The 13,885-nt window shown below is 38.4% G+C and overlaps 1 protein-coding gene across 2 annotated transcripts in view; it reads left to right on the top strand.

The window, feature by feature from the left end:
- Positions 1-840: 840 nt before the first annotated feature.
- Positions 841-13,885, top strand: part of LOC104354111 (ubiquitin-conjugating enzyme E2 E2) — a 210,070-nt gene continuing 197,025 nt past the window's right edge. For both annotated transcript variants that reach the window (XM_086467885.1, XM_086467886.1), the window contains exons 1-2: positions 841-1,016; positions 9,118-9,168. In XM_086467885.1, the coding sequence (XP_086324011.1) occupies positions 841-1,016; positions 9,118-9,168 (227 nt within the window). The remainder of the gene's footprint in view (positions 1,017-9,117; positions 9,169-13,885) is intronic.

Raw genomic sequence — 13,885 nt, forward strand, 5'->3', positions numbered from 1 at the left:
GTGAGTGGTGGTATACCTGCAGAATTATGACTGCAGTGTTACGTTGAGACCCCACCTGCTCTGGAGTCCTCAGTACAAGAAAGACTTGTTGGAGAGAGCCCAGAGGAGGGACACAAAAGTGATCAGGGGGCTGGAATACCTCTTCTATGAGGACAGGATGAGAGAGCTGAGGTTGTTCAGCCTCAAGAAGAGAAGGCTCTGAGGGGACCTTACAGTGGCCTTCCAGTACTTAAAGCAGGCCTATAGGAATGATGGGGACAATCTTGTTAGCAGGGCCTGTTGAAATAGGACAAGGAGTAATGGTTTTAAACTAAAAGAGAGCAGATTTAGACTAGACATAAGGAAGAAATGTTTTACAAGGAGGGTGGTGAAACACTGCAGCGGGCTGCCCAGAGAGATGGTAGAAGCCCCATCCCTGGAAACATTCAAGGCCAGGCTGGACGGGGCTCTGAGCAACCTGACTCAGCTAAAGATGTCCCTGCTCACTGCAGGGGAGTTGGACTAGATGAGCTTTAAAGGTCCTTCCAGCCCAAACTATTCTGTGATTCTATGTTTCCCACTTGACTGCAATAACTTACGCTTTTCATATGTATAAGGGTTTATTATTTATTTGGTATGAGGTTTAAAATGACTAACTCCTGATTTATTGTTAAGATGCTTATGGCAAAACTCTTCAGTACTAAGATTACTGAAGTACTGTAACACAAGCATTATGTATTATGACAAAGGCGTAAATCTCATGTGTTATTTCCTTGTAGGCCTGTTGGAAATACTACTGGATAGTTTAATCTGAAAAAGCTAACTTTTATTGTTTGTGTTTTGTTCAGTGCAGCACCTGCCATGTCTACAGAGGGGCAGAGAGTTGATGATAGTCCAAGCACTAGTGGAGGCAGCTCTGATGGAGATCAGCGTGAAGGTGTTCAGCAGGAACAAGAAAGGGAGCAAGTTCAACCCAAGAAAAAAGAGGGCAAAATATCAAGCAAAACAGCTGCTAAACTGTCAACTAGTGCTAAAAGGTACAGTGTTCTTTCTGGCCATTTATTTTCCTTTCTCTTTTAGCTGACCATCAGCTGTATGTATTGACTCAATATATTAATTTTCTCATTGTTTATTATAACAGTACTGTGTCAGTGTAATAGCCTTTTGAGACTGGTCACAATGAGACCTGTATACTTTTTTCCTTTCTTTGACAGATTGGCTCTTTCACATGGTTTTAATAGTAGCTTGCATGATAAAAGCTGACATTTTTTTATTGCTAGTAAAACTCAGACAGTTTTGTAGCCTTATAAAATATATCTCTGTATGTGTATATATGACTGATGTTGAAACTTGTCAGTGTAACTTACAGTTAATTAACCATAAACATTTCAGACAGTTCAGTAACTCAGCATGTTAGGACTGCCGTAATACCTATTGCTGTAAAGTGCTGCGTTTCCTTTTCCCAGATGGTCAGGTCGGAACTATTTGAGTGAACAACAGACGCATATTGGTTTCATTACTTTAAACTGTGGTCTGTTTTAATACCCATTTCTTTTCCTTCTCTTTTTCTGCTTGAGAGGAAAGGTGGGTTTGCAGAATAGCTATTTAAATTATTCTATGCTATCATGTCAATCTCCAGATAACAATTGTCTTGCTTGAACCAGGCAGAAAAAATTTACAGCTTAGTGTTGCTCCACTAGTACATGTAGGGGTGCTAGTCTAGGCAACAGAATTCAAATGGGATTATAGTGATTGAAGTTAAAAAACACTTAAAACGATCTGACAGGAGACCAAGTCTGCAGACTGTCCTGATGCAGAATTCCCAGATCCTGTTTCCTGGTTAATTCAAAGCTGTGTAAACTACAAGAAAAAACATCAGAGTTGTGCCACTATGGTGCTGTGGTAAAGGAGAAGCATCAAGGCCCTATTGCCATAATTTATAACATATGCATGTAATAGGAGTCCATATATAGTCCAGTATATAAACGTGCATGTACATCTCTTCAGGATTCAAGTCTTTGTCTTGGCTTAACCTATCCCTTACCATTTACGTACGTTTCTGAACTGAAGTCTCCTGTCTTTCCAGTGAGGTATTGTCATGCTTTGCTTCTGCCATAGACCCCTTCCTTACAGCTAGCCTTTCTTCTTTTTTTCTTCCTCAGTGAATGGCTTTCTGAAGACCCGTTCCTAGTATGACGCTATTAGGAGATTACCTAGTCATATCACTTACAGGATGGCCAGCAAAGCGTGCCCGTGTTTCCTTTTATGACTAAGAGGAAAATAAAAAAACAACCACCCAGCTTTCACTTCAAACCATGATGTTATTCATGTAGTTAATCCTCAGAGCTGCTATGGTTTCTGGCCGCCTTCTCTTTCATCTGCTTCCTGCTATTGTTATTTTTTAAATATTAGGAATATTGGACTAGTCATGACTTTTAAGGTCATAAAAACCAGTTTTTAGCATCTTTAAAAAAGAGTCTGTGTATTCTGAACTTTGTACAATGCCTAATGTAATGATGCCACAATTCCGACAAGGGCCTGTGGACACTGTCCTATTAAAAAATTAATAATGATATGTCAGAAATTGGTCTATTAATCTTAGCTTTGTATCTTCAAAGCTTAGAGCTTTTATCAACATGCATTTCACAGTGATAAAATTACTTAAACCTTTTAAAGTTTAATCATGTCTGCTTATGGTTCTGCTGAAACTAATTATGCCGGTTGCTGACATCAGTACATTTGCCAGTTAGACTCTAAAGCCAGTTTCACATGGTACTAATATTGAAGGAAAGCCTTTGATTATGCATTTTAAAAGCTGTTGTAAGAGTTCTGTAGATATATGCACAATAAATAATATTTTTGAAAAAATGTATTTTAGGAGTGCTGATTGCCACAGCACTTTGTGGAAGGATCACAGCGACATAGTTTTTATAGTAATAGAGGGTTTTTTAATGGTATCATGGTGTTATTTATTTATTTATTTTTTAGTATCCAGTATTGTCACTGTGTTTGAATTGGGATTACATTTCTATAAACATTCTTAATCTGGCCATGCTTTCATATTACAGGTTTTGTTTCTTTGCTTTTTGATTATAATCAGTAATGTTTCAAGAAAGGAAAATCAGAAATTAGAGGATAAAGAGGAAAGGAGTAACATGAAGAAAGGAAAAATGGCAGAGTCCTCAATATGTGAGAAAGTATTACAGAAACTGTCTCTATAAAATATCTTCGTAGTAATATTATTTTTGTTCATTAGAAATGAAAAGTAGTGCAGGAATAAGGCTCTACTTCAGTGGGAATGTTGTTCTTGACCAGGTTAAAAACCTGATCTTTTAGAAATCGAAATGAATTGAAGTAATTCAGCTGTCCTAGTGAAAAAAGACTGAATGTATGCTTAGCAACTTTTTCCTTTTCTAGCTTTTTAATTCTGCGGGTTTGTGTGGCATTACTCTAAAGTCACAATAATCTTCACTTAAATGTTTCATTATGTAATTCCCTCTAATCACACCATTATAGTTAAAGGAGTCAACTCTGCTAAAGTCAGTAAAATCCCCAAACAATGGAGTGTAGAGCAGTTGTGGCTTTGGTCAAGATTCCTTAATTCCTGTTTGAAGCAGAGAACACCAGCAAGTTAACGTAGCACTGGAACTGAAGTCACAGATTACAACTTGAGTCTAACCTGAGTTTGGACGTCACGTTTTCTCACTTGGAAAGCTTTTTCATGCATGCAGAATTGTAGTCATGGTATTTTTGGATTACATAATGAGACCTACTGTATATCTTGGATTAGAGTGAAGATTTGTGCATCTGTATCTGGAATACTTCTGTTCTGCTTTTCATTTATATGTTTATATAGTCAGTTAGATTTAAAGAATTTTCAGAAGCGTTAGGCTTTATATAAATCAAGATTTAGTGTGCTGACTTTTGCTTGTATAAAAGTAAACTGCTACCATGTCTCGTGTATGAATATACTACTCCCGCAGCTTACTGCTTTCTGAAATGCTCTGATTATGGAGGCTTTATGAAACCACTTGAATTCATAGCTGAGTAAGTTTGGGGTTTTTTAAAAATTATTTTTAAGATACAGGGTTTCTTCTGTTTGCATTGCTATAGATGGCATCAAGAAGGCAGAATGCCATCACATGTCGTCCTTCTCTGTTAATACTTTAGGACTAGCTGCTATACAGGTGTAATAGCTTACAGCATATGTCATACAGTGTACCGGTCCTTCAATTTTCCTCACCCAGAGGGCATCACCTTAAATAGCAACCTTTCTTACCTAACATGTCAAGATTGAGAAACTCGCTGCATATCACAATTACAGTTCAGACACAGAATTGAATTGCTGTCCTTGAAAACAGCAGGCATCTTGTTACCTCTTAAGTAGCAAATCTTAGTGTGACCTTTGGATTGAGAGAAGTGTAACCATTCTTGGCTGACATAGTAGCTCAACAAATAAATGTATTGTTTTGCTTGGCTCCTGAAGTTGATAGCTGAAAATCTGTCAACCTTTGTGTCTAGTCCTGGAACTTTTTTATAAATATCTGTGCCTACAATGAATTGTGAACTTTAAAACCTTAGTTGCAATCTTTTCCTTATTGAAGGAAGTTACAACCATATAGTAGCAATTAGGTAATGGATTAAATTTGTCTGAAATTCAACAAAACAAAAGTGAGCTTCCCCCGCCCCCCCGCCCTGCTCTCTTTTCTTCTGAGAGAAGTTTATCACAGTACTATTTTCAAGGAGTCTGGGAATGATATTTAGCATGTTCAATATGACAGCAAAATATAGAGTGCTTTTTCTCGTAAGAAATATCAGTGTCATTTTTTGTGCGTGTAGTATAGAGGTGAGAATATTTCTTTTCCTCTGGCATGAATCTAACCATCTTTAGATCAATTTCCTGCTCAGTCACAGTTACTATGTAAGACTGAAATACGTATTGGTGATTGTATTTCTTAGTATTTCTAAATAGCATATTCTTCAGTATGGAGTATTGGTTCACCTGGCTTTTATGGATAAAAAGGCATGTGTTTTAGAAAAGTAGATGTGGTAAAAATAGTTCATTGTCATATAGTCCTTTATTTTGCTTCTTGTATTAATCGTTTTGGGAAATCCTCTGTCACGTTCTTTCTTAGCTTTAAAGAACTTTAGCTGTTTTATGAAAGAAACAACATACAGTCCCTCTAGGCTTGGAACTATAGTAAATATGTGTCTGTGAGAATTAATAATATTTGAAATCCACAAAGTACTTTCATGCTTCTGAATGTAGGGGTAGATTAACCTTTGCACTATTACTGGAGGGCAACTATATTTGTTCTTTTCTGTTAGTAAAATGGAGGGGGAAAATATTTGTGTGTGTGTGTATGTATGTGTGTGTGTGTGTGTGTGTATATATATATATATATGAGAGAGAGGGGGTCAAATGACTTCTTTAAGACCAAACAAAGAGTATCAGATCTGACACTGCAAATTAAACATCCTATGTATACAGCCTAGGGCTTTGATTACTAGGAAGGGCTTCTCCCCCTGCCGTCACCCCACTCCCCAGCATATAGTAAACCAATATGTCATTAGTTTAAATATAAACTGGATGTATACAATGATTTGAATTTAGAGTCCTTTTTCCTCTCTGACATAGCTCATCATAACTGTACTGAGGCAGAAAAGAAGAAAGAGGTCGCAGAAAGGACCCTGCAAAAAACATTTTATTGCCAGAGGCCACATATTCTCGTGGTGAACCCTCTGTGGCCAGCGAAGGAAATGAGGCACATCCTCCCCTATGCCAGATTCTAAGGGCAACTCAATGGAGATATGAAACAAGTGCCGGAGCAGTGGAATAACTCATGCAGACAAAGGCCAGCTTGCACATTGGAGGTCTTTATCAGTGCAAGGCTCTCTGGGATGTTGTCTGACGATTTAATTGTAACTTTGAATGCTGTGACATGTGAACAAGCTATTGCGTGTCAGCTGCTCTACAGAAACTGTTTATGAATGTGCTCTCAGCATGAATGCAAGGTAAATTAAGGTTGCAACAAAAGAGGTGTAAGGTGTGTATATTAATTTTAGTTTGGGATGCCACAGAGTAGGAGAATAAATAGGGACAACTTGCCGAGGAGCAATTGATGGACAGTATCATATTAGCATGTTGTATCTTGTTTGTATGAAAATAATCATGAATGCAAGGTCTCTTTATCTTTGATGCTTGTAAAAGGAATTAGGACTTTTGAACATAAATAGAAAGTACCATCTGATCAATTATCGCTTCAAGCAGAAAGATGTTTTGTTCGTGTTTGTTCAATCACAGGAAAAGCTTGATAAAGGACCATTTTAGTGCTCTTGGCATTAGAAGTTAGGAATTTTGGGTTGAACTAGAACAGAGGGAGAGACCTCTGTACCCTTTTGTTTTCAGAATGGAAGGGACATCAGTTGGGATTTCGGAGGAAGAATGGAAGGTTTTTGATCTAGGACTTAAGCTGCTTTTGTCAATCAATTCTTGATGTGTCTCGGACTCATTCTAATGCAATGAAATAGTAACTGCTCTTACCGCTGTATGTACAGTAAAGGAATAATCCCTGACTCTGTAGATGTTCAATGTCATCATTCTGTAACTTCCCAAAAGGCAGAAAAAGCAAAACAACACATAAAACATGAAATTGAAGGAGATTCCACGGTACCTAGATTTTCCGTGATTTAAATTTGTGATAGTATAAATTTCAAAAACACAGTAGAAATTTGACATGTACATAAGAAGTATTTTAAGCATCTCCCACACTTGTGAGAACTCCCTTCTAAAAGGTGTGAACTTTGGGGATTGTTTAGATTGAGTAGCTTTTTAAAAGCAACATGTTTGTTTGTCCTTAGACTTCACTAATCAGATTTTACCTTTTAAAAAAATGTGATGAATTTTCAGTGTTACTACGATGACTTGCTGCAAATATTGATTAAGCAGCCTGTGCCCGTATTTTTACAAGAAAGGTATGATATTTATTGTGAAAATTCTATGTACTGGAGATGTAAATATTTCAATGAGTAGAAAAAGCAAGTAGACATTGAATTTCGCCCCCTCTACAGGAGTAACTAGTTGTGTGTCTGTAGGGCTGGAGTGCATAGAGGTTCGAAGAAAAGCTAAGCATCTGAAAGGGTGTTTTTATCCTTTCAACTATATCAGCTGGTCTAATAAACGGTTATTACCTCTACCTACAAATCTTGCCTACGTATGTCCTAATTATTTCAGAATGTGAATGATAAAGGGTTGGCGTTTCTGGTTCAGGTCAGTTCCTCAACTGCCTTTGGTTCGTTTATTCATTTTAGCCATAAAATCAACTCATAGTGGCATAAGGGGAATTTTGATAGTGGCTGTGAGACTCCTTAGCATGGAAGATTGTATTTGGATCTTAACATTCTATAGAGAATTAAACGGCTCATTTTTGTGCTATGTATGCCAATATACCTGAATGTTTATTTTGATAAACCATTTTCTTTGCCTGTATTTATGTGCGAAATGGGTGGTAGTAACTTTTAACAATATACTTCAGGTCAGGCCTGAACATTTGGGTCATGGCCTTTGCATGTGTCACAGGTATTATTGTGCAGGTTTTCTTTCTTAGTGGAGGGAATAACAGGAATAGCAATCTGCTTCTGTACATGAAATCTTGGGAAGAAGTGAAGAAGAAAATACTGAGGATACACTGAATTGTTTTTCTTTTCCGTCCTCCTTCTAAATGTTCATGTTTTTGCACTAAAGCAGCCTATAAAAAAGCCATGGGCATAGTTTATAGGGAAGGTGGCCATTGCAGTCCTGCTTATGGCATCATACTCTGGCAAGTCTTTGGGAACTGTAAACTCTTACAAGTTCCTTTGGGAACTCTGTAAACTCCTGCTCTGCACATTTATATTTCTTCAGAGGGGGAGATGCTGGCTTTCATGCAGATGCTGGTATAACAGAAAAGAGCCCGCATTGCCAGATATGGCAGAGATCAGGAATTCAAGGACTTGGCATGGGAGCATCATCCTGGGAATAGCCATAAATCCTTAACGAAGTTGCTCTGCCTGGAGGAGGACCTCCAGCAGGATGCCCATAACGAGTGCAGTACTGCCAGGATCTGGACTGGACAAGCCCAGCTTCACATCTTTATCAGTGACCTGGAGGATAGCAGAGTGCACTCTCAAGTTTACGGATGACAACAAGTTGGGGGGAAGCAGCTGGTACACGCAGGGGCAGGGCTACTGCTCAGAGGCTACTGCTACTTGGAAGGCTGCAAGAGAGGGTTGACAGGGAACTTGTTATATTTGTCCTTGTCGAATTTCGCATCGTGCGTGTGGGAAGGACTAACCTCGTGTAACGATACGGGCTGGGGAGCAGCTCTGCTGAGAAGGACATGGGACCCCTGGCAGGCAGCAAGCTCAGTGTGAAGCAGCAGCAAAGGCTAACTGCCTCCCGGGATGTATTAGCAGGAACACAGTCAGTAGGTAGATGAAAGTGGTTTATCTCCCTTTACTCAGCTCTCTGGAATAACATGTACCTAGTTTTGGGCCCCCCAGTACAAAGAAGGTGCATGTTGGAGCAAGTCCAGCAGCAGGTCCCCAGCCTGGCCAGGGAGCTGGAGCACTTCCCTTTGAGGATAGGCTTTGGGGGGACCTGATAGCAGCCTGCCAATACCTAGGAGGAGGTTATGGAGGAGACCAGGATGGGCTCTTTCCAGGAGGGTGAGAGACACCTATCCTATGAAGTTGTGGGTTTTTGCCCTGCAAGTATGAGATACATTAAGGACCTAAATATTCTGGAGAGCAAGAACTATGAGACATACAGGCAGAGGGGAAATAGAGAAGGAGGGTATGTGAGACATTTAATTGTTGTGTGAGCAAAGGAGCCGAGAACCCTGCCCTATAGAAAAAGTAGGATTTTCTAGGTGGCTGCTTGTGGCATAATTTGTCTCAGATTGGAAGTTCATTTTTCAGAAAATACTTGATTTTTTTAACTCCACATTTTCTTGAGGAGTTTCATGAAACTTTATAGCTTCAGCTTTCCATCAGAAATTATATTTTTTTCATTATTGATTCCTGTAGACATGTTTATCATGTTGAAAGAAATGTATTGCAAAAAAATCCTGATAATTTTTTCTTTTTTTTCCTCTTAAGAATTCAGAAAGAACTTGCGGAAATTACATTAGACCCTCCTCCAAACTGTAGGTAAGTTCACCTGGATTTTATTAATTCTGAATATGGAAATGGAATATATGGAATGATGGAAATTGCATAGGGGACTGGAGTAAGTTTTAGCTGTTCTTTTGTGCTGATAATTTAGTAATTTTGGAATAAAAGCTGATAGATAATGTTTGCCTACATACAAGAAATTGATATGATATACTTCCTGGTAACAAAAGTAATGATAAAAACTGATGAACCCTATGATGCGTTAATAGATGCAGGGTGAAAATGAAATTGCCCTTTGTTTGAGGTATTAAATCAATAGCATGTTGTTCGGTTCTGTAAAATGTAATCTTGATGGCAGTTGCTGGTATGTTCGATTGCTTTTTCTTGCAAATTGTTAACACACTGTGAATATAATGGAGAAGGAAAGATGTTATAGGCACAGACTATTATTAATCTTCCAACTGTGTTTCTGGTGATCACTTGTGACGTTCAGTGGAAACTTCCTGTAATAGAGTATATTGTCACATAAGCTTTTTAATAATGGCTTTGTACTTGTTTGTGGTTTTGGGGGTTTTGGTTGGTTGGTTGGTTTTTGTTGTTTGGGTTGGTTGGTTGGTTTGTTTGTTTTTGTCAGGTACATTTGCTTTTGGTGTGTTTAAAATTGGCTTTGAAATGAGTAATGAGCTAGGCCTAGAAACCCTTGCTGCCTGGTGGCCTAGGTGGTATACTGTTGTTTTCAGATGGCTGTCTCGGGCTTCTTATCTGTCAGCTTGACATATGGTCAGTGTTGGAGCCGGGCCAGGGCTGCGCAGTGCTGCTTAAGGGAGCCCTTGCCGCTGCACCTCTCACAGTGAGAGGTCAGGCTCTGTGCGAAAGAATAGCTTCCATCCAGTCCTGCCAACCCATTTCAACTGATGTGGTTAGTAGGATTCATTCTATTAGTGCAGTAAAAAGAAAGATTGATAGAAATGGCTGATCGCACGCAGCTTTTATAAAGAATCCCAGTACGTTTCAGTATCAAATTAACTAAGCAACTGGTAGTAAAAATGACAGTCAGCTTTATTGTTTTGGTTTCTTGACAAAAGTATGTGTGAGAAAATATTCTAATAAGATTTGATGTGGTTGTGCTGCATCTCAAGATATAAGTCAAGTGGCTATGTGCTAAAGCGCTGCATAGTGAAGTAGCCTTGCAATAATAGCGTTCAAAGAATATTTCAGTCAATTAGGATGAACAGTTCTTTGCTAGATAAAACATTTTAATAGCTAAGCTGTTCTGTCATACTTACGACTGTGTGCAAGTCTTCAATCACATCAAAGCTGTTTCATATGGCAGATCTTTACTTAGGTGTTGATGACTGATGCCTATTAGTGGATTGATTTGCTGAGATGAATATAAAACTTCAGCCTCTTGTAGAAGAATGCATAAGTCTTTGAACTGAGTCTAAAAGGCTTATAGTTTTTACAGCAGTGTCATTTGTTCTAGTTTTCTGAATCCTTCCCTTTGTAACAAAGCAGTTGTTTCAGTATACAAGACACTGTTATTTGATTTTCTTTTGCTAGCCAGTGTAAAGTGGGCATTGGCAGTCTTACTGGAAAGTCCTTTGGTGACTTGCAATTTAAAAAGTGAGCTGGAGATTTCCTGTTTTTTCGAATTATTTACACTAATGATAAAATAGCAATAAAGTGCACTGCATGATGCTGTTTTGCAAAATCAAAAAGTTACATTCATGTGTCTGATGCTTTAACACAGCTCTTAAGATGCAGAATTATTTCATGTTGTGATCTTGATAGATAACCATTATTAACTTTAGTATTAGCAAATATGTTTTTATAGTTGGTACAGAATCACTTCATTTAGTTTTATGCTCTGTTGACGTAGTCTAAACAAGTGTTTTCATTTGAACTTCATCTATTTTCTATTATAGTTAAACATTATAAACTAGATACATCAGCCAGACATGATTCTTCAGCATAATGAAGAAAGCCAAGCTGTAGTACAGTGTGTCTTACCCTGAAGTATTGATATGTCTTTTCATGGTTTTTAGTGAAATTTACATCATTGTTATAAGAGGTGTTAGAATTTCTATTAAAAAAATATATTTTATGAAGTTAAGTTCCTTACAGATGTAGTCTACTTGAAATGGTTGTGATTCCAGCTTACCTTCACTATGTGTCCTCTTTTATATATATAATAAATCATGATTGGGCAATAGGAATGTAATAAATCTCAAAACTAAATGTCAGGGAAGACATGAAGGAAAGCTGTATTATTCAAGAATACTCTCTGGGTAGTTATTTAGGAAGTTCTGATAGGCAGGATATTGAGCTGAGTTGGAACTTGAGTGGAATGTTGAAAGATGTGTTGTAAGACTTTCCATTAACAGCAGCAGGCCAAAGCTTCATGTTTGTCTCATTTAGGAAGAAAAAACGGAACAGTATCTGTAGTACAGTAGCATCCCTTAATGGCATGCTAGGCTACACAGTCAGTACAAGCTCCAAGGGAGTTGCAGCTTCCACTTCTGCAGCAGCTGCAATCTTAATGCTTCCCCCACCTCATCCCCATGAAGAGAATAGGCTGTATAATCTTCTTGTTTGTCTGGAAGACAAAAAAAGTGTTACTTGCACATGTGCCTTGTAATCAGCAGATTATCACTGCTGTGACTTGCAGCATCTTTCCAAAACTGTGGAAAGCTGTGGATTTCAGAGTTCCTAAAAAATCTGTCACATTTGGCTTTAAAAGAAGATTTAATGTTGTAAGACATCGAAGTTGCATATCTCCCTAGGCATTCATATTCTGTAGTTTGGGTTCTGAGCAATGGAAAGGGTCCCCTTGACTCCACGAACTTTGGATTGTTCCTCAGGACTGAGAGTGTATGATGTTCTAAGTATCAAAAAGTCAAGCAGGGGGGCATGTGGGAGTTGAGCAGTGTAATCGTTGCTATTTTTGGAGGAAGGCGTGTCATATGAAAGCCTGTTATACTTCACGTTAACAGAAAGAACTGGATGGTTTTTGGTAGGTGTTGTGTGTGTCCCTTTACTTTTGTATAGAGCTGAATTTACCATCAAGGAGAACCTTGAATGCTAAGCCGTGTATATTTGTATTTTAAGTCTGTAACTTTGTGAAATTTTGGTTTGTCAGGAGACGGTGTACCTAGATTTTAGATTTTACTACTTTTCTCTTTTTTTTTCTGTTTTTTTTTTTTTTTTCCTCCTCATTGAAATACCAAGGCTTGATTGCTAGAAATGTTGCACATACTATACTTCTGAGTATTGCAGAGTATACCTTTTCTCATGGGTCATAAAAACTTCATCTTTAAGTATCATTTTCATATATTGCCTTGCTGGAAGTGGGGAATAGTCAGGAATTCTTTTAGCTACAATAATGCCTTTTCAAACTTTTCCATATTTTGGACTCCATCTTGTCCAAGACAATAGATTTCACAGAATATGGCTTCTATTGTCGGCATTGTATACAGTTTCCCTTCTCACTGGCAAGAGAATAACACCTCTGTGACAACTTATACCAATTGCTTACTTGGGAAAATAATATTTGGAAGTATTCAATGTATTTTTAGCTTCTTTCAGTGTGAACTTAGCAGCTGGAAACAAGGAGAGCCAGCACAAAGTGAATAGTAGCTCTCTGTGGACACCACTTGGAGCAACTGCTCAAAATTTTTCTATTAGGTCACTTGTTACCTGTCTTTCTCTTCGTGTTTTCTTTTGAAGTTCTCTGGCATATTTGTCACCATTCTTCTCTTTTCTGTGTATTTACTGCAATTCCTTTTATGTGTTATACGTTTTATTTCTTTTTTCTTGTAGCAATATGGGTGAGGCTTGAGGCTCAGAACTATAGTTTAGAGGTCGGTGCAGCTTAGTGCGCAAATTGCCTAGTTCCAAAACAATAGATTTAAAACCCTGCATGTAGTCTTATCTATTCTATTAGTTTTGAGTCATTACATTAATTCCTTGCTTCTTATACTCTCTGCAAAATTGATAACCAACAGATCTGATCCTAGTGTTTTGCTTGTGAAAACTAATCACACTGAAAAGCATTAAACAACAGTTGTTTTGGGGGTGATGTGAAGAAGAGCCAAGTGGAATGGCAAATTATTCAACTTGGCTTAGGGACAGGGGTCAGCATGCCTCATGGCTGCTTCTTGCGCTATTAATGACAGTATGGAGTCTGACATTCCTGTTCAATATTGCTCTGACTGTTTTTGCTGAAATGGTGAGTCCAGGATCTTCACAACATTTAGGGATTATTATGTGAATTCCATCAGTTTAAGTTATTCTTGGGGCTATTTGTTTAAGCTCTTGCCTAGTGCTATGTTAAAGCTAAGGAGATGGTACAAGTGTCAGGTGCAGAAAACAAATGTTAGCATAATTTCATGAGAAGACTGGGAGGGAGAAGATTGTCAGCCTTGCTTTACGATGCAGAGAGCCAGAAGTGTAGGACCTAGAGCAGCAGGTACGGTAAGTACCTATCGTGCTGCCCTGGCCTACTCGAGTCTCCTTCCTTCCCCCTCACTCGAGGAACTTAAGGAGGTCTGTCCCTCTTCCCTCTGCATACAAGCACATGGACGCTCACGTAGCCTTCTGGTGTGAGTAAGGAGATGCCTTACATTTTCTTAGATCATATGCTCACAGCATCAATTTGACTTGGGGATGGGGGAGTCTGAATAGTCTTGACTTATGCTTTTATTTTAAAAGGAACTGCAATCAGTGATTTTGATTGTTCGAGTAAGGGATGCAT

The sequence above is a fragment of the Leptosomus discolor genome, chromosome 7 (assembly GCF_034619465.1).
Source record: "Leptosomus discolor isolate bLepDis1 chromosome 7, bLepDis1.hap2, whole genome shotgun sequence".
NCBI classification, from domain to species: domain Eukaryota; kingdom Metazoa; phylum Chordata; class Aves; order Leptosomiformes; family Leptosomidae; genus Leptosomus; species Leptosomus discolor.